Genomic DNA, 21,570 nt, shown 5'->3' with positions numbered 1-21,570 from the left:
GAGTGTACATGGACAAAACCATGTTAAAAATGTACAGCAAGATTTTTTACAGATCCTGAGTATACCAGCAGCATTTTCGTTCGCGATCCTTTGCAGTTTATTCTTTAATAATATTCCACGGCCACCAAAAAGAGCAAAGAAAATATTTACTAAATCTTCATCAATTTACCGATCGAAGAAGTTACATGCACAATTACTTTACAAGGGGCTCCCCCTTGGCTCCTTCAAAACACCATGTTCTTTCCCAGTCTTTTACGAATCTGAGTCTCCTCTCGAATAGCATTGTGGGTAAGAGCTGCACCAGCAGATGTTTCTTCCTTCAAAACCATCACATCAAAATTAGCAAAAGCAGAAATCGGCCGATTTATTCCATTGTGGCTGCGATATCAACGGGAGACGATAAGTAGACGGTTTTCTTCAACTAGTTAATATGTGTGGGAGTCTGATTTTACGAGCAAGGGATTGAAATATGAAGGCGTTACAAGAAGGTGATCCGAAAATTTGTCGTATGAGTCAAGGATAACGCGCTTCATTGAACCGTTGGACATTCTTGTTGTTCTGGAGTAGTTTGAGCGATTTTTCAAGTACGAGAGGTTTTCTTCATTTATCTTGGATATCGTCTGTCGTTGTGAAATATTCTCGGAAAATAACAGCCCCCGTGTGTGGACGAATTTTCACCCCGCCTTGGCCGTCCAACACGATTTCCGATTTCGTGCTTGTACTCGCACAATAACTGTCTTCACGCAAGAAAAATTCGTTTTGTCTGGTGTTGACACTTTGAGCGACTCAAGTTTATTGGCTGGTACTTGCCAGTTTATGGCCCGTGAAAAAGAGAAGAGTTTCTTGGCAAAACGTCCAGTTTAATAACGTTAATTTGTAGTGCGTGGAACTTTCTGGGAGAATTTCGTGACAAATACACAGGATTTTAGTACATTAATTTCGCAAGAACAACACCTTTCCGACAGATAAAGTTAGAAAACCAGTAGTCTTGAATGTTGTTCTGGTGCCTTAAGACGTTGAATCAGTCATCTTGCATGCGTCTGTGAAATAGTTATTAAATCGTGCACTAAATGTTGGAAGAACACAATATAGTGACCTTTGTACAACTTGCTTATAGTGGAATTTCATGTTCACGGTGAAGAAATATTGTTGTAATGACAGACAGTCGAGCATGTTGCACTGCACAGCCAGCTCCATCTTCTCCAAACTCAAATCCATTTAAATCTTGGAAAAATGTTGTTGAAGCTGACATGCAACTAAATGGCGAGAGGGATGTGCTGGATAATAATAATCCTAATGAAGGGAATCAACCCTTTTTAAATGGAGAAACCTCTCACACAGAATCAGACCCAGAAATGACGGACAGTGAGTTGCAACACAGAACTAGACAGCTTCGTAAAAATCTAAGACTTGATCTGGCCGAGATGAATGCAAGTGGAGATGCCAGTCTCCCGCCACCAAAGAGTTCCTGGCTTCTGCGACTGTTTGAATCCAAGCTGTTTGACATGTCAATTGCAATTGCATACTTGTTTAATTCCAAAGAACCTGGCGTACTTACGTACCTTGGAAACAAACTTTTTGTAAGTACATTACATGACTAAATATTAAAGAAAATTATTTGCTCCATGATTCAAGCAAGACATGCCTTGAGTTAAGTCTTGTTAATTTCATGGAGCGTTAGTAAGGTTAATCAAATGGTGATAAGTGAAATTGGGAAATTATTAGAAAAATATTTAATTTATTTTGACAAGATGCAAGTGAAATTATTTCCTAAATATATATACCATGTGATTACCTTTTAATATCATGGGTGACACATTACACTCACAATCATGAGTTTTTGTCTTGTTTATTGTATCGAGAAACGTTGCCATAGCAGTTTTGAAATTATAAATTAACGCTGAAATTTCGCACCAAACTTAAGGAGCAATTTGCCACCATGATATTAATCCACTAATTAAGTCACCTAATTAAACTATATACACATATGCTGTGTTAATCAAGGTGACTGTCATTGCTGTTATTTTGTTATACTACTCTGAATGCCAATGTTCAATCAACCTGGAAATTTAGTCTGTAGCAACTTTACCTGTCAGCGAAACCTTTTTGCTGTGCAACATTGAAGACTTGGAACATTTCTGGACTGTTAAATGTTCTGTTACCATTTACATGCATATGCACAGCAAAACTGCAAAAAGAAACCACAAATTAAATTACTGGTACTTATTGTTGTCACTATGGTTTATTGATTTTCATAATCAGATTGCTTTTCTTTTCTAACACAATAAACTAACACTCTCAAAATGATTTTTTGTCAGTAGGCAAAATCGTGATAGATAGATACTTTATTGACATACTTTGCAGCCAGAGGCTGAATTACGTGTATACATATATAGTTGTAAAGGCTACATTATTATGAAATCGTGTGCTGTCAGTACATTTTCAGAGGCTGGTATGTTACACTTCAGAGATTATTCTGGTGTTCACAGATTTTGTAGTCAAACTGTAATTCTGTAAATTGAACATTTTTGTGTCTGTGAGTTTTTGGAGCTTATTTCCAGAGGGGTTTGTAATCAGAATTTCACAACCTTGTCATCAGTGTCCTGGGTATTCTTAGTGGCTAAAGAAAGAATTAAACTATGTATGAATTCATTTTGTTCCACAGAGCTTTGATGATGAAGAAGTCAACTTTTATTTACCACAACTTATGTAAGTTGGTGTTAATAATAATGTTATTTACTGTATGATTTATTGAAGAGGTACAGTAGTTTCTTTTAAGGGTGGTGTGTACTTTCGCTACTGCGCATACATTATGCGCATCTCGGGATGGTTCCAGAAATTCAGTGCCTTCTAAAACAAAGATATTTTGCGTGGATTGTGACTATGCAGAATAGGCAGACCTTATCAAGGGTTTTTGGAATCTAAAAATTAAGTTTATTTGGGACCTTTCTGAATGAATACAATTCTGTTTAATGGTAGTGCAGTAGGATCAAGATTTAAGAGTAATGGAGACTTGGCTGTCTTGGTTGAAGAGCATTGTGGAAACTTTCAAGTTCCTAGAAATCCTCTTTCCTTAACTGCACTGTACAGGAGACTGCGTTCTCACAGACTGACTATCTGGAACCACTCACTAGATCTCAAACAAAAGCCTGTTTCCCTGTGACTGTTCACATTAATACATCACTGACTATTCACTTTCTCTAATAGACATTTGTTTCCGGACTGTTTGTGTACTCTTTACCACTGAACATTCGATCTCTTTTATAAATCTGTCTTGTTTTCGGTTAACTAAACTGAAAACATTTTTATTTAAGCAAGTTTCTTCTTAATTAGTTGTATTTCTATAATTAGTTCTTATCTCTTTTCTTATCTATTTTTAGAAGTTTTGTAAAGCACAATTGAATACTAAGTGAAATGTAAATTGTGGTGTATAAGTGGTGTCTATTATTATTATCATAAGTATTAAATCTGAATTGCTTCTAATAATAGCTCTAGTTTGGGATAATGAGCGGATATCACGTAAGAAGCATCTAAGTTCCATATTTAGGGGCCGACATGTATAATTATGGGAAGAATCAACCCATTACTTTCCGTCCAAAGCAGACCTTACTCAAGCGAGACAGTATGCTTTTAGACTGTGTTCTTCTCTGTTTTGGTATAAACAAAAGAAAATCATTCAAGCATCAACTCCTCTTTTGTGTAAATCTTGCAAGTTGAAAGTTGAAGCTAATTCTTCAAAAATAATAAATCAATGGTCAAAATCAACTTACAGGTGTAGTTCGTTAATTGTTTTCCTGTCTATGTTCCAAAATAGAGCTCATTTGAAGCAAGTCAGATTTGAAGCCCAAAAATACACATTATTGCCCCAAGCCCTTCAATAATTGAAGGGCTTGGGGCAATAATGACTGAATTTGAGGAGGGTCTAGTGGTGAATATTTACCATGGTGAATATTTACCTGTGCGATTTCAGAGTTTGGGTGAATATTTACCATATATATATGCAGTGTACAATTAGTGACTTGGAAGGGTAAGGTAAATATTTACTAGGCTTTTTCCCGGCACTGAGGTGAATAGTATTGCTTAAATATAAACCAAATGAGATGACTTCATGTAGAAAATGCTCACATATAAAATCCAACGGCAACCCAACACTGGTAGGTGAAAAGTAAAATACTATCTGCATTTTGAGTAGCCAATCATAGTAAGCAAAAAAAACAAAACAGTATGAGTGTATTTTATCCACTGGTTTGTTATTAACTTATTACTAAGAGTTGTTATTACATGTAATTTTTACTATAATTTTAGTAACATGTACATCCACGTCGATGAAGTGTCAGAGGCTCTTCATAGATACTTGGTTGAGAGGTGCAGGAAGAGCTTTTCCTTTGCATTACAGGTACGGCAGGTTGTTCCCCATCTTTCGTTTGTCAAAGAAAGTCTTGTGCAATATTTGTATCTATCAGTTTGGATTTGAGTCCACCGTCACTGTGATTAAACATTCAGCTCCCTGAAAATGTGTTATATACTGTATTTGTCTGGATTGTAGTTAAACAGTAGTAGTAGGAGGCAGCAAGTGCAAATTATGTAACAGTTGGTTCGTGACTTGGCATGCAGAGTTACATGTACGTTGCAGACAGGAAGTTTGGAGAACATGAGAGAAGCGTAAGAGTCAGGTCTAGTTTGCATAGTCATCATTCTTCTCAACAAGTTTGTAAATACACGCTTACGTCTACTGAATTTGATTGCATGCTGATTAGCTACAGTGTGTTTGCATTCGACGTAGATGTAAGGAGGATGCATAGTATTCATGTCGCTTTTTTCTGGATGCTGTGTGATTTCAGAGTTTGGGTGCCATCTTGGACTGGCTGACCAGTCGCCTTGATTTCATACGAGAGCTTTGAATTCCACTGGCCAATTAAGTCCTGTGGGTTGACTCACTTCGGTCTGGATGTCATGCGCTTTTAGGGTTTGGGCGCCATCTTGGACTGGCCGACCACTCGCCTCGTTTTCATGCCAGGGCCTTGAACATACTTTACTAATCCATGATTATTACCAGTATAAATCAGTTTGAAGCATAGTGGCAGAAATAATAGTTTGTACGAAGACAGCTGTCAGCGCATTTATGTTGAGAGATCTACACATCAACCGTTAACATAATGGATCACACTTGCACAGTATAGCATATTGGGTTTGTCATGAAAAAACGACAACAACATTTAACTGAACATGTTTTGTCCAGGCATCCTGGTTGTTAGAAGCATACTGTGCTGATGGATGGCTTCCCTCTAAAGAGTACGCAAGGGGAATGAGACTGCTTCAGTTAGTTTTGGAGGAATGCAGACCAAGGTATGTCACTAGTAAGAGCACAGTTTTACCATAAAATTAATTTCTTGGTTTAGAGTCAAAGTACTTTAACCTATCATCAGCTTTTCACCTTTACTCATGATTATTTTGAAACCCATTAAACTTTATTTTCTTGTCTTTGCAGATCCCCTTTAAGTCCATCAGCTGTTGTTGGGTCTCATGCTTTAGCTCCACCCATCTCTCCAGCAACCACAGGTGCAACGTTAGCCACACCCACAAAGAAGACCCATCAGAGGTCCAAATCAGATGCCACAGCTGCTATCACAGCTTCCAACCGCCTGATGCAAGTAAGTTACATATAACTGTATAATATTAATAATGTCTAAAAGGGCTTGTTAAGCTACACTTACAGAGAATTGGAAAGATTTTGGCAAAGTTTTCACCAAAACTGAAAAGCAGCTCCCCAGTAAACCTGTTGACTGACTGTCGGTGAACTTATGCCAACAACTGACCAACAGTATCGGCCGACAACTACAGATGGCCGACAATTTAGCCTTATCCTAAAATAAAGTGTCAGTCAACAGTTGGCTGACACAAAAACCATCACTTCCAAATTCCAATTCCACCTGGAACACACAGACACCTTTTTGCCAAAGTGTCCACACCTTTGAATCAAGTTTCTTAGTAGACAGCTCTTTGGTGAGCACTTAGGGGATAAACAAATTAGTAATAGGTTTATGTTTTTTTATATCTTTATATTTTAGTCAAATGAGTGCGAGTCCCCAGGAAATGGAGATCTGAGGTATGGCCATGCATTTGACAGTCGCTGTTCCAAACACTCTCCAGCGGTGTCTCCAAATGCCTCCAGTCCTGCCTTGACTGAGTTGGTGCGAACGCCTGACTGTGGCTGCCAGGTAACTGTGGATCATTAAATGGTTCTTGCTCGCAAATTAGAAGAAAAGAAATGGAGAAATATAATATTCTAGTTACAAGATGATCATTGAAGTTCTAGAAATCCTGATCAAAGTTTCTCTCTGAAAGACAAAAATGTTTTAACAGAGTAAAGAAACTTGTGTTGTGAACCTTCCTGGTGTTCAAGTAATGTGTAGATAGGGGTCTTGTACAGTCAACTCCCAATACATGTACAACAGATGTCTTCAGGGACTGTGATTGGTTTACTTAATAGGGAAGTTCTATACTTTAGTGGGAGTTGTTTTTAGTAGTTCTTGTTCACTGGGACTTCAATTTCTGTCTGTCATAACTGGGTGTCCATGTTGCAAAGGTGTCCACAGTTGGGGGTTGACTGTAAACAGCAAGTAGTAGTGGTGATTCCCTTGTAAAAACTGTCGTTTCTTAGTCTATTTCTGGGAAGTTAGCCTGCAATTATATATGTCTACACATTATGCTAAATACATTAAATGCAGCATTATTTTATGAAAACAAAAGTAAATAACTTTGGAGAACTTATGAGTGGGGGAGACACTTGTTGTCGTTTTACAAGGGACTGGTTAATTTAACATGCTGCCATACCGTTACGTTGATTCTGAATAATAATTATTATAAGCATCTATTATTCATTTTAGGAGCTTATTTTCTGTATGGGGATTTACATTTGAGGGAAGTTTGCATTTCATAATTACTCAGAGTTGAAAATAAAAACAGCTTGAAGCACCACATCTTCAAAAGCTTAGAATGGCTCACCCTGCCAGCCTTTGGGTTATGTTGTGGTGGGATTATAATCAGAAGGTTTTAATTATGTCTGAGGTTAGGAGGTGTATTTCTGGAGGTACTTATGGGGATTTGAATGCTTAGTTTTGGGGGTGCTTATTTCTAGAGGGGCTAAAATTTGGAATTATTTGGTATTAATTATTTCTCATCAGACTCCAAGGCTTGTAGCTCAGAGAGAGTTCATAAGTGCACTGATTTCTGTGGGTAAGAGGCTCACCTCCCTGCCAACAAAGGATCTCAAGAGTAAGTACATTACAGTGTATTTTACTTTTTAAATTGTTTATTTTATGATGAATGTATCATCAGCCTTGGCAAAGGTCTCTTGGTGAAGTGAAAAGAATCCTTAGAAATTTCCAAAACATTTATTTAATAGTGCATTAATAGCAATAACAAAAGTAATAACAGTCCTTGGATTTGCATTATACATTTGCTTCAGGATATTTGCAGTGTTGTTAAATATTACAGTAGAAAGCAAGATATTTTGTTATCTGATTTTCCATGTACATGTACATGTAGATACCATATTTTTGTGATTTCATTACTTTGTTTCATAAGAAGAAATTGCCTAAAATTAGGCATTTTAAAGGACTTTTTTGGCAGTCATCAATAGGTTGTGCTTTTTAGGATAACAACCAGAAAAAAGAGCATCTATGGCTTTAATAATAATTATTATTGTCTTTAGCTGGGAATAACTCCCTAGTTTAAGTCAATGGGCTTAATTTTGTAATCATAAATTATCAATCCAGTAAGTCATTATTAATTTAAAGTATATGTGTCAGATTATAGAACCAATTTGGATAATGTCTTTTTTCCTTGACATATAGCTTCTAGACTGTATGCAGAACTGTCACTGTTAAACCTGAACTTGCCTGCTAAAGTGAGCTTACCTGTACATTCTCAAATTGGAGACCATTATGTTGTGAGAATACCACACACTGCTGCAGTGGTTCTGAACTCCAAAGATAAGGTCAGTTGATCCTACAGAATGCCTACTAACAATGATACATTAAGAGGCAGAACCACAACCCTGCTGTGCACATATGGACGACTTCAATGGGCCCTTTGTAGCTAACGGTCGCATGGTACAGAGCCATGCCGCCATGCTGGAGAGCAAGGTGTTCAATGGGACATTCAAAACCTAGCGACTTCATCCAGTCAAACTTGATGTCCCAGTGCATAGCTCGCTCTCAAACATGGTGGATTTTGTACCATGTGACTGTTAGCGGCAAATGGCCTATAATTATCAGCAATGAATTTCTCTAGCCATTATTGGCACGTGATGAGGCTTGTTGGCCATTCTTCTTCAACAAAGAAAATTAAAAGGAGTAATATTGTTGGTGATAGACCATCTACACTGTGACACTATGTCACAAAGAAAGTTGCAGATTGATAACAGTACAAACTTAGTGTGAGACTTAAAGCCAGAAATTGAAAATTGGGCATTCAAAAGGCTTATCTCTCATTAAATTTTAAAAAAGTAATTATTGTAAGGTGAAAAAAAACCTTTATTTTTCAAACATGATTTTTCTCTGGACAAAGATTTTTGGTTATTGTAGAAATACCTGTTTGAATTTTAAAATTAATGACTGGTTTGCCAAGGTTTTGGAGTCTGAAAACACAAATTTACCATCCAAAGATTCCTTTAATAATGAAACCTTTACCTATACAATAAACAACATACTGAAAAAAATCAAGTCATTGACCAAAAAAAAATGGTTTGTTGCTCTACAGGCTCCATACATGATCTATGTGGAAGTGTTGTGTACCTCAGGAAATGGAGATGATCCTTTTCCATCCAAGCAGTTCCAGCCCACGTTACGGCAAACAAGGTCAGTATGGATTTAATTGGTAACATGAACTTCTCCTCAGGTTTACTTTTAAAAGGATAGGATACAGTTGTCGTACAAACTGATCAATATGTCACCCATCAAGCCAGCTCTTTCTACTCTATCTTCCTTAACAATGATATTTTAATATTAACATACTGAAAATTAACATACTTGTTTATTCCAGATTACTTATTTATTATACATTTGTGCCTGTGTCTGTGTAGGTCTGAAGAGCATTTACCAACCTATTGCCGTACTGAAGAAATCCAGTTTTCTGTGAGTGTTACTCTCTTTTTAACTTAATTTCAAACTTTAAGTAAATGAAATCCTTGTTTCATTTTCTTTATATATAGTAGTCTATTATTGTTGGCTGCTTTCATATTTTGCTCTTAGAAAAGGTTATGGGTTTGTATACTATTAAGCCCATACTAAAGCAGTCACTCTGATCAGTCACAGCTTATTTTTCATACGATATTTTTTGGGAGAATTTTATTTGAACAGCAAGACCTTTTGTTATCATTTTCATATATTATTTTCATGACCTATAGGTTTTAACAAGTGTTAATATTGGAGGACAAATTAGATGACAGTCATGGTTGCAACATAATTAGTCAGCAAATCAGAAACTGTACTTAAAGCAAAGCCAGAGCATTTATTCATTAACAATTATTCACCGAAGTGGAGGTGAATAGCGATGGATGCAGCGAGGTAAATATCCATCACTTTCACCAACACTGAGGTGAATAATAATTGTTTTAGTATATGCCACACAAGCTGAAATGATAACTAGCCGACCAAAAAGTTATATTTTATTTCTGACAATATACCGACAAATGGTATGAAATTTTGAAATCTCGCGCGCCACGCAGTAAGCGATTTCTTATCGTAGAAAGTTCTGTCTCACTTTCTTGCAGACAAATAAAACTTTTGGAGACACTTGTTTAGTTCCTACAGTGTCATTTCTTCAATTTTTCTGTGAAATTCATCTTGTTGTTGAAACCATGCTGAAAAATATTAGATGTTTCTTTGTTTTCATTGTAATTTTAGTGGCCGGCAATTTTCGTAAACAAGGGATTGTATTTTCATTTTTCGCCTTAGAATATGAGGTTGAAAAAATTAAATAACTTACCTTTTAATGCTGTCAAACCAAACTTTGTTGCCATTTACAGGCTGTATGTATTTTTTTTTTTTACAGCGGCCTCGTTTATCAAGATAATTTCCTCTTAAGGACGGTGCCTACTAATATCGAAGTATTTTTGTGCGGTTTATGACTATGCAGGAAAAGCACATGTTAGGAAGGCCTATTGGAATCCAAAACAAAGATTGGAGGTAGCCACGCATTTTTCAGAGATAATTAAGCAATATTATCTCTAAAAAGCCCCAAAATGTGAAGCAATGTATGGGATTTTTTCCTAAATTGAAGCTTAATTATCTCTGAAAAATGCATGGTTACCCCCAATTTTATTTCGAGATACCAAACGCGTTTGCTAAGTTCTGCTTTCTCCGCATAGTTTTAAACCGCGCAAAAATATTCCTGTATTAGCAGGCACCACCCATAGGAAACCCAAGTATCTCAAGATGCGCAGAACGTATGCGCAGAAACAATAGTAGGCACCGTCCTTAAGTAACCGTGGCAAAATGGGAAGCCATCTTGTTTCTCTTCGGCTGTTTGGAGGTGAATAGTATTTGGCTAATCACCTCCGAGCTAGCCAATCAGCGTGCGCAAAAAGCACTATTCACTTTTGTGGTGTATACTAATAATAATTATTTCAATGTTTTAATATTAAAAAATGTGTTTACCTTCAAATGAACTGAAAATGTGTACATGCCACAGCATTTTATACTGATTTTCAAATTCATTCTCTCTTGACTTTGAATTGTCTTGACAGATCTCAGCTCCAGGGGATTCTGATGATGAATGTTGGTCTACTGTCATTGAAGATAAATCAAAGCAAGACGCTGTTGATGTAAGTTGAGTGTCAAACTCAGTATGCCAATAATTTTGAGGTCTTAAAGTTGCTGAAATTTTTAGCTCCAGTAGTTTGTCACCCACCAAAGCTGCTGTATTTAGGTTGTGCAATTGGAAATTAGTCTAAAACAGTGCTCCAAGAATCAAACATTGCATCAAATGTATGGTAACATGGTTAGTTATTCAAAATAATATTTATGCTTAAAACTTGTCTAAATTTGAAGCATTGCTCAGACAAAATGGGTAGCAAGCGTAATGAATTTATACCTTTTGTGTGATCTGTGCATCTGTTTTCTTGTCCAGGGTCCATTTGTTGCAGCAGGGGACATAAGAAGAAGGCTCTCAGAGTCCCTCAGTGCACCTCAAGCCTTGTTCAAAAGGGACCCTGAAGATCCTTCAGGTAGGTTTGAGCTCTCAGATGACATTGTATTGATTGTGACTTTACAACAGAAAATACAAATTTCTGTGTCTGTGTTTTGCCAATGTCACTGTGCTCATTTTAGTCATTCACACATTCATGACAGTACGATTCAACCAAGATGGCACAAACTCATTTGAGTTATCAGCATCCACTTTCATTTTGCCAATGCCACTGGCTATGCAAACTTACTATTACATTGTTAGTGTCAATTTATGAAAATGATAAGAGGGGAATTTATGTCTAAGTTAGGCCATGATAGTTTTAAGTGGACCGCGGTAGAAAATGTCCCACAAGGCATTGCGTGATCTGTTCAAAGTTTAACTTATCTAAAACCCTTGCAACAAAAAACTATCATTTTGTTAAGCTGTATAGGAATTTTAAGACAATCCCTGCTTTTTGGTGATTTTTATTCTTTAATTATTATTAATTTGTATCATTTAAAACTATTCACTACTTTGGAGGTATGGGAACATGATTACATTCAATCTATCAATCTAGCTTGCATAGCTGGAGGTTTTGTTTGGGTTTTGTGGCCCCAGAGGCCGGCGGAGCTGCAGAATCAAAACAATCTGCCGTTCTACTTATGGGTGGCCGCTCGTTTTCGCGGCTCCTCCGTGATTCACCAAACACCAACAAAACCGCTCAGTGCGAAAGGCTATAATCAATCGTTTTCACCTGCCTGATAGTGTACAATTATCCATTGAATTATTGCAGCTGCTGTTCTCAAGGAACCATGGGAAGAGAAAGAAGCTAGAATAAGAGAAGCTTCGCCATATGGTCACGTGCCCAACTGGAATATCCTTTTGTACCACTATCTCAAAAGACCAATGATTGAAGCTTCAATTATTCAGGGGCACCTAACGGATCGTTTCGGTAAATTATCTGTTCGGAAGGTCCTTAACGCCCTACAATTTTCTAAAAGGAATTTTCACTTCGAACTTTCGTGATATGGGAAATTTAAGGCCTGGTGTTTTCGGATTGATAAAAATGTTTTTTCGGGTACCGAAAAAAGGTCAGCTAAGATTTTCGGAAAGGAAATAAGACCTAAGGTTTTCGGGAAATGGACAAAAATGCCCTACTAATTTCGAAAAGACTCTAGTTCCCCAAGAATGACCGAACAGATACAAATATTTTAGTGCTGCCTAAAATGAACCCATAGAGCTTTAAAGCCACTCCAGATCGCCTAAAAAAACGTTTCAAAGGATCTGAGAGAAAATTGTCGTTGGGTGCCCCTGATTATCAGGACACAACCTTTTTGGAAACAATTTTAGGTCACTTCAATGTTACATTGTGCAGTTCGATCATGTAATGTTAGATCACACACTTTCCGATTTAGAAGTAATTGTAGGCACACAAGACAGGTTAAGGTCGTGCAATTGTATGTCATTCAGTTTGAGAATACGCAGGCTTAGATCAAGCAATTTTACATCGCGTATTTGTTGGTCATGAATAGCATTTCAGTTCAAGTATACATTTAGGTCATCCAATTTTAGTCACTTGATGGTGGGGTCAAAATGTTAAAAGAAAAACTTTAAAGGAGTTTCTTTGACGGTCATGTTTACAACTTTTACCAATGATTGTGAAGTGTGGAGATGATCTCCGGCAGGAACTTCTCGCCTACCAACTGCTGCTGCAATTCCAGGTGTGTATAACTGATCTCTGTGGAGGCGCTTAGTTTGTATTTTAGATTAGTCCATGTCGATCAGAAGATGGTTGGAGGATATGGTGGTCTCTGAATTGCCGTGTTGTTTCCTTCAACATTAAATACACAGTGCTTGACTTCACATTGTCACTCTCTAGCCGGGGAGGGGGAATTACTCTCACGTTTTTGGGTGGGTCTCTGAAACCCTTATCCTAAACCAGACGAAGTTGAGCTGCATTTTGCAACCCTATCCTAGACTAAAGACAAAAAATATCTACCCTATCCCAGACTCGCTATTTTCCAGAAACTCGGTCACTATCACAGTCCAGCCAAAACAAAATCTTATACGTGTACAACAACAACTAAAACACGTTTTTTAGTTGTCATTTGCCAGGAAACCTAGTCTAGACTTAATTCTTTAAGCAATTGATAAGTTCCGGCCCTGAAAAATGATATTCTAGACCAAAACTCTCTGATTTCTATTCCCTATCCCAGAGAAAACTGTTTGAAAACCATACCCTTCACAGCAGCACATACAAATATAGCTTATACATGTATATATGGGAGTACTCCAACCCCTCCTCCCCCCCGGCTCTCTTCCCGGGTGTATAACTTGGTACTGGGAACTGCTAGGGAGATCTGGAATTTATAGCTCTGTGGTCGACCTGCATGCGAGTAGAAACATTCAAAGTTGCTTGCTTGCTGCGTACTCTTTTTGAACCATACGTTTTTCATCCATTCATTCGCCATTGAACGCCATACAGCCTTAATTTACATAGCTGCGTGAAGACATTGCTTTGTTATACGAATGGCAGAGCTGTTTACATCTGATCAACCAAGGGATTTTACTCCTGTATTAACACATACTACTGCTAAACAAAACCTCACAGAAACAAAAAAATCACAAACACGGAAAACGTTAGTCATCACTTAAAAGTGGTCTTTCTCTCTCTTTGAAGGCTATTTGGAATCAAGAACGAGTGCCTCTTCGTCTAAGACCGTAAGTGCACTGCCTGAATTGCCTCAATTGGATTACTGACTACCAGTAATCTCCCTTCTGTTTATTGTTTATTTTTTTTTTTTACTAAAGGTTATCTGGGAATTGTTATGCTCATATGTTGGCAGCAAAAAATATTCGGTTGATCATAGTCAATTACAGACTTCTTTAAACTTTTCATAAGAGAAATTCCTGATAATAAAAGGTTTCGTGAAGCACTTAAGAATAAAAATGAGCGATATAAAGAGTGAACGACGTTTCGATGACTCCATGTCATCATTATCAAGTTCGAAATACATGGAAAACTTAATTATATGTAGTAACAAAAGTGTTCACACCAGGTCGGAGTATTTTTCACAACAGCATAAAATGCTATCCAGCTTAGTGTAGACATAGCCTTATTGAAAGACGCAGTAAGCAAAGCCAAAAGCTAATGCTAAGGATGCCAAGCTTTAGAAGCCGGTGATTCTTTACCTCCCTTGTGCTGATTTCAGGTATGCTGTTGTGGTGACCTCAAGTGACAGTGGGCTTATTGAACCAGTCGTGAATGCTGTGTCTCTTCATCAGATTAAGAAGAACAGTCAGATGTCGCTCATGAATTACTTCATCAAGGTAGTTTTACTGTGCTGTACTTAGAATATACAAAACCCTGGGCTTTGTTATCCTTGGCGAAGTCTGGATGCGAAGTGATACTTTGATTGACGGGGTTTTCAATGAGAGATTTCTTTAAGGTGGCCGAAAACAGTTTGTGCGCGCTTAACAGATTCTGTTAGTGATGCTATTAAGCGCGCGCTAGGGTTGTGGTAAGCAAATACTATCGATCCCTCGATTTTATACCAAATGGATCACAGAGGTAAGTTTTGCTTTAAAATAACTCAGTTTCTCGTTTGTGAATCCTTCTTCATTTATCGCCGAACAAAAAAAGTGAGTTCACGAAGAGCTAAGCCTTTTTGTACGCTTGTCATCTTTGCTGAGAAAACCTAATTAAAAGCCACGCATGCGCAGTTGAGCAAAAAATTGTGACTGGTTGTTTTAATGGAAATGAACTGTTGTCTAAGTAACCGCTCGTTAGAATTTCGTGAAATTTGACAAAACAGTAGTTCTCTAAAAGCGTAACTCGCCAACAAACAAAAACCAAAATCTAACAGAGGGTATCTTCAAAAACCATTAAAGTGCAAAACCAACATTTACAGGAGATCTCTGTTAAAATTACATGAAAGCAGCGTCACTATGTCAGTATTTTGTGAGTGTTTCTGGATAAAAAAATGGAAAAAAATCTAGCGAGTGAGTTTTCTAAAAGTTAAGGAAAACCGTTATTTGTGGACGGTTAATAGCTTGCTGGTTTGCCATGGCAACGGCACCTTGCTCAACAATAAGTATCAAAATTTATTCCTTTTTAGTTAATCTTGCACCATGCTAATTTCGGGTACTCAGAAGTGAGTAGTTTTCAAATAATGCTTACTAACACCTGTATACTGGAAAACTGTGTTCGGCCTCCTTGAAGCTTCTGTTTGGGGGACGAAAAAGTTGCACTCTTTGATATTAGTATACAGTCAGATGTCTCCTTAATGGTCATCCAAAATTCCGGTAACAAGTTGTCGTTTTGATAGAGGTGGTCGTTCAAGAGAAGTCTTCCACATAATGGTTTGACCCCCCCCCCCCCCCCCCTATGGTACCATAGACGGGGTTGGGGAACAGAGGCTGTCACGTGCCATATGTAGTCGGTTAAGTTGCATCTTCATGTGTTAAATATAAATATCTTCCTTGCCCAGTTGGCATAACAGGTAAGGGGCTTAGTTTCTAAAGAACCTGAGGTGTTGCGTCAGTGGGGAGTAGAAAGGAATATTTGGTTTATCAGTAGAGTTGAGAACTAAAGGGAAATTGACCACCGTATGAAGATTCGAGTGTTGCCGTTTCGAGCGTTAGCCCTTCGAAACGTCAGCACTCGAATCTCTTTACGGTGGCCAATTTCCCTTTAGTTATCGACTCTGTTGATAAACCAAACATTCGGTATAAGAATAGGCCTTTGGGACCTGAAAGTTATTTGTTAGATGGCTCTGGCTTCTTTCTGTGTTTTCTATCTTTCTTGTAATGTTGTTCTGCCGTTTTCTTTCTTGGTCACAGGAACATGGAGACGTGAATTCAGAAGAGTTTCTGAACGCGCAGCGTAATTTTGTTCAGAGTTGTGCTGCGTACTGTTTGGTTTGCTACTTCATGCAAGTCAAGGACAGGTGAACTGTTTCTTAGATGCTAGTATACTCTAAACGTGTCGTTTGTGAGCATAAACGGTAAATTCTACGGTCTCTTGTTTTCATACGAGATGATGGACTGTTGATGGTTTCATAGGTTTCGTGCTCCTCCAAGTGCAAATTGGTGAAAGTGTTATTTTCTAGTGTCTGCTGTTAATCCATTGATTAATTTGTTTTGTTTTTAAATGTCCTTTTTATTGTACTGGTTTGTTTGCTTGTTAAATAGTTGTCGTACTGGAGCAAACAGCATTCAAGTTGCCGACAAGTGCAGAGCATTCTCCCAAAAAACAAAAACATTCCCAAAGTTATAAGTACACGGAGGCTCGGTCAGTTATATAATTGCAACTGAAAGTTTGCCTCTGGGTATGATAAAAAAAAAGCGCCCAGAGTTCAACGTAGTGAATCTGTTTTTCTCTTTTCAGACATAACGGTAACATTCTACTAGACTGCAATGGCCATATTATCCACATAGACTTTGGATTCATCCTCTCATGTTCTCCACGCAACCTCGGCTTTGAGAGTTCGCCATTTAAACTCACCCACGAGTTTGCTGAGGTACTGATACCTTATTTCCTTTGTAACATACACTTTTTTTTTATTATAAGAACCTTGTTTATAAGAACGTTGAGGCTGAGATTAACTAAAATTTAATAACATTACCCAAGCTGAGAGTCAGTTTAGAACATTTTTATGTCGACCAATTGTTTTTTAAAATCAACATTACAAATACGGATAGAATAACACATGTAAAACTTGAGTCTGTTCAGTCCAATTAACCCAAATGATAAAGGGACACACTAACATTAACAATGGATTTCTTATTGCATGCCTGGTACATAGTGTCAGGCTTAAGCTGTACTCTTTTGTTTTTCCTTCAGGACTATTAAAAGTATTAATACTAAAAACTTTATGGCGAAAACTTAAGAACACCATCTTAAGAACTTTTTCAGGCTCAAATTGCCCAAAAAATAAGAACGTTGAGCCTCAGCCCCCAAATTAGACGTTATTATAAAAACGAGTGTATAATAAAATGTACATTTATGAAATCAAGCGCTGCTTTCGACAAGCGTGGACGTCAGTAGGATTTCCGTGAGCTCATTCGTTTCCCACCGTTTTCACCATCATTACAAGTGTTTCAAAAACGAGCAAGAGTGTTTACCCGTTTTTCAACAGCTCAAGTATTTGTCATGATGTTATGAATTTTTGTGCCAACCTATTTTTAACCTAATGCTATATTGCTTCGTTGTCTATGTTACAAAAGTTGTTTAATTTCACCTTGTTTCCAAATATTAGTGAGAATCAGGAAAAAATCTTGGTGTAAGTGAAACGCAAGATTTCCATGAAACGCTCACTACTCTCCCCACCCCCTCTTCACTGCCTTGTTGCATTGATTTATGCATTGCATTTGTTCGGTTTGAATTGCAGGTGATGGGTGGGGTCGACAGCGACATGTACAATTACTTTAAAATACTAATGCTTCAAGGCTTCCTTGCCGCACGGAAAAACATGGACAAGTGTCTTCAGCTGGTTGAGATCATGCAAACAGGTACTCCTTTTCCTGATTTGCCTATGTCGTCACGCAACGCCTTATAAAGGCATTGCGTGACATTCAGGTTTAATTCTTTTAAACTGATTTCCTGTGGTCTTGTTTCACCAAGGTTCACAGCTGCCATGTTTTAACCGCGGTGCTTCCACAGTACGTGCCATGAGAGAGAGATTCCACATGAATTTGACAGAGGAACAGCTAGGTACCTTAATCGATGAACTGGTGGAAACCAGCATGCACTCGCTTACCACCAAACTGTACGACGGCTTCCAATACCTCACCAATGGGATTTTATAGCATGTGATCACTTCAATGCAAATTTCAATCAGCCAGAATGTATTGGCTCGCTATGAAGCTCTACGAAGGCTTTTTGTTCCTTACGAGTCGAATTTTTTTTGTTATGAGAAGTACTTACTCTTCAACGCGAAAGAGGTTATTACGACGGTTTTTAGTACCTCACAAGTGGAATTTTATAACAAGAAATGAATACAGACCTAATTCTACCACTGAAATTTATCCAGTGAAGTGATTAACAGCGCTTGCACTCGCTGACCTTGAAACGTTATGGCGCTACAATGTTTTATAAAAGAAATGCGTTTCTTGGTAAAGAGGAGAGTGGATACTGACTCAGAAATTGAAGATTACCTTTCAATTGAAACTGCCTTGCTCTCGCTTGCCAGAGAACTTAGCTATGGTCTCCAGTACCTCACTAGTGGTATGTAATGGAAGGAGATACTCCTAGGCTCTGTGGCTATCAGGGACTCGTGATTGTTAAATGGTTTCCAGAAATGAGGGCCTCTCTCGACTCGAACAGTAAATGTGCGATTGAAAATCGGTCAATGATTAGTCAAAACAATGTACGTTCGCTCACCTCACAAGCTGACTTACCGCCCTCTTTGCGGAAGAAGTTGTTACTAAATGACCAGTGACTTGCTGCTAACATTTTGCATTAGCTCAACGCGAACCTTTACAACAGTTTCTTGTACCCCTGGAATAGGATTTAAAACAAGAAGTGAACTTCTGTTCAAAAAAAGCAATCGCTTTAAAGGGCTACGTACTTAATGAAGAATTTTTACGCTTTGAACTCGAAACTGTACCAAGCCGTAAGGGAAGAACTTGAAGATGTTCGCGTATTTTTATTTTTAAACGTCATCCATTTCCAGCTGGACCAGTCTTAGTGAAGTGATTTTTGATACAAAATCTAATCGTCATTAATAGGGTTTCCTCTGATTCAAATCCAATGTGTCGTTTAGGTAAATAGGTGAAACAGCCACATTAAAAATTGGTGATGAATCATATTAAAGGTAAAGCTTTCTTTCCAAAAATTAAGTATTTTTGACAGTGTCTGGAGTCAAAATGTAAAATGCTGGTGCCTTCAAAAAACTTCGACATCAAGCAAACATTTCAGGGGATATAATAGGTTTGTATTTGACAAAACGTCGTCTTCGTCAAAGGGCAGCATGAACTTTGCGATAGTCCGCAACACAGCGACTAAGATCAAGTTTCGTGGATCAAGAGAACGAAAACTTAAACAGCCTACCAGGATTTGGATATAGATTAATTTACTTTTCGGCTCTGTGCGTCCTTATCTGCCCGGCAAGCGAATTACAAACCAGCTTGATTTCCAACGAGTCTTTTACGAGACACAAAACGTGTTACATAGTTAGTCAATTAGTCAATTTTTTTGTAAATGTTGAATTTCAATGTACATAAAGAGCTTATTTGTGCTTGGTTTGGACATTTCAGGTTCGAGCTGAATAAAACTCGGACGTTCAGCCCAGTAAATATCACTGAGTATTTTGACGTCCGTTTTAGCAATTACGTCCGGATGTTTTAATTTTATGCCACTTGCTCCAGTTTTGATCTACGGAATTGTAAATTTTATTCTTCCAACGAAGATACAGCAGTAATGAAAAAGAGCCGGGATGAAGTGGTGAAAAAACGTCCAGAAAGTTAAAGAAGAAAATGATTCAATTTACGATGTGTAGCACTGATAACCGGCTAGGGGAAAAAAGAAAACCATAAAAGGAACGCAACACCCACACAGGCCTATATCGCATGGCGTCAGGACTGCCGAAGATCGCGGTTATTGCACGGCAAGTTGCTCCCGTTTTTACCTTTAATTCTACTACTTTAGTGCAAGAATGTTATCCCTTTTTAGGCGGTAATAAACAGGAGTTTGGTTTTAATGGAGGATTACTTTAATGTTTTTGTGAGGCACTGTGTAGAGTATAGCCCGGATATGCGCGCTGACGACTCAGGAATTATGACTCAATCATGAGACGTCTGCGTGCAGGCTGTGTAAAGTATGGACATTTAATACCGACCGTCGTTATTTCAAGTTTGGCTAATGAAGGTTACGACCGACATTGGAGGGTATCCTTCGGGGAAGAATTCGTACGCGCGTGACTTTTGAATGAATCGTAACAACTTAGACATCAATGGAAAATTTAAAATTTGTAGAATTTGGACAAATTATTATTATGGTTGGTTGGTAGTCGTTAGAAGGTAAAACTACCGAGCACCATTCAAATGAATTTACCAGGTATCGAACGCGGGCACTGAAGTGAAACAACTGTATTTTATCAATCGCAGAGGATTGATAAATCAAAAAAACAGTTATTTTTATTTGTTATACAAGTGTAACGTCTGAAGTTCTAAAAAGTTACGAGATCATATACAGGCCTCCCCAAGAGACAGCCTCCCTGGACACAGTGGACCATGATGGTTCCTTTCATAATTCGGTTTCTTTGATTATTATTAATTTCATTTCAACATGGGAAACAATTGAAGTTCTCCAAAAATCCACCAATATTGTATGCACTATAAACCTCTGGCTAGGTGTGAGACAAAATCAAACATTTCATTGAAGTTGAAGGACAAGTGGAATTATCTCCTCTTACTACAGTTACATACTGAGGCATGTGTCCAAGAATCTGTTTCCATCGTTGCTCCAAAACAGAAACATTGGTGACCACAATATTATGGGATAGGTGAATAGTTGGGGGGATGTGCGGAAGGGTGTAGGGTGGGGCAAAACGGCTCAGTTTAAAAATCCTTTGACGGCTTTCTTGTTCTGCATTTTGGGTGTCGGCCACAAAACATCAACCCAGGGGTCCGTTACTCGAAGGTCTCGAGAACGTATCGGGCCCGAAAAGAGTCTTTGGTGAATGTTTCTCAATAAAAGTCAATTTCTATTAGCTTTGAATGCTAAATTTGAAAATGTTTATAATTCTATGAAAACGTTGGTCAGGCACCATGCCTGTAATCGTTGAAAAAGGATTTAAAAATATAACTTATCGGGCCCGGTAAGTTATCGGAAATTTTGAGAAACGGGCGCCAAGGCCCCGATCAACCTACACGACTTCTACTATGACGCCAAGTGAAGTAACGCAACGTAAGCAAAACAGCTACGCCATCTTTCCGTGACTAGATCCCTACCTACGTAGTACACACACCTTATCGTGAGGGATTTATCTCACTTAGACAAGCCACTGCATAGTGTGGTAGTCATGGGTGTCTGTGACATACCACGCACGCGTGACTGGGTCAAGCAAACAATTCTACTGAATACCAGGTAAAACAACCCATGTCATAGAGATTCCATTCAAAATGTTGCAAAATTTCAAATATAAGCCCCCCGTCCACCCGAAGATTCGTGTATTGAATGCATGCACAACTGAATAAAGCATAGCCAAGTAAACAAGCCCATGCCATGGAGTTTGTATTCAGCATACTGCCATTCTGCCTACAAGTCTCCACCCTCCTCCCACTATCAATTATAGCTATGGACGGCTGAAATAGTGACAGGGGAAGACTCTCCCACCTTCTCCCCGTACAAACAGTGATACAGACAGAACCCTTTCAAATTTATTGATGAGAGGT

The 21,570-nt window shown here is 38.1% G+C and overlaps 1 protein-coding gene across 1 annotated transcript; it reads left to right on the top strand.

The window, feature by feature from the left end:
• The first annotated feature begins 292 nt into the window (after positions 1-292).
• LOC146488288 (phosphatidylinositol 4-kinase beta-like) lies at positions 293-19,874 on the top strand. The gene is made up of 20 exons (XM_085122655.1): positions 293-1,580; positions 2,666-2,709; positions 4,306-4,396; positions 5,240-5,346; positions 5,489-5,651; positions 6,069-6,218; positions 7,185-7,275; positions 7,857-7,999; positions 8,764-8,861; positions 9,086-9,137; positions 10,751-10,828; positions 11,134-11,230; positions 11,966-12,047; positions 12,815-12,893; positions 13,853-13,893; positions 14,385-14,502; positions 16,015-16,121; positions 16,562-16,694; positions 17,565-17,685; positions 17,798-19,874. The coding sequence occupies exons 1-20, from the start codon at positions 1,155-1,157 to the stop codon at positions 17,980-17,982; spliced, it is 2,406 nt and encodes an 801-aa protein (XP_084978781.1). The 5' UTR covers positions 293-1,154; the 3' UTR covers positions 17,983-19,874.
• The last annotated feature ends 1,696 nt before the right edge of the window (positions 19,875-21,570 follow it).

Source organism: Pavona decussata, unplaced genomic scaffold (assembly GCF_977016875.1).
Source record: "Pavona decussata unplaced genomic scaffold, jaPavDecu1.1 SCAFFOLD_11, whole genome shotgun sequence".
NCBI lineage: Eukaryota > Metazoa > Cnidaria > Anthozoa > Scleractinia > Agariciidae > Pavona > Pavona decussata.
Note: the sequence above shows the minus strand (reverse complement) of the source record. Positions and strands in the feature narration are given on the sequence as shown.

Excerpts from the sequence above, each read along its gene's own strand:
- LOC146488288 (XM_085122655.1), top strand. The coding sequence starts at position 1,155 with ATGACAGACAGTCGAGCATGTTGCACTGCACAGCCAGCTCCATCTTCT. Across the intron at positions 2,710-4,305 it reads TTTTATTTACCACAACTTAT|TAACATGTACATCCACGTCG; the intron begins GTAAGTTGGTGT and ends CTATAATTTTAG. Across the intron at positions 13,894-14,384 it reads GTGCCTCTTCGTCTAAGACC|GTATGCTGTTGTGGTGACCT; the intron begins GTAAGTGCACTG and ends TGCTGATTTCAG.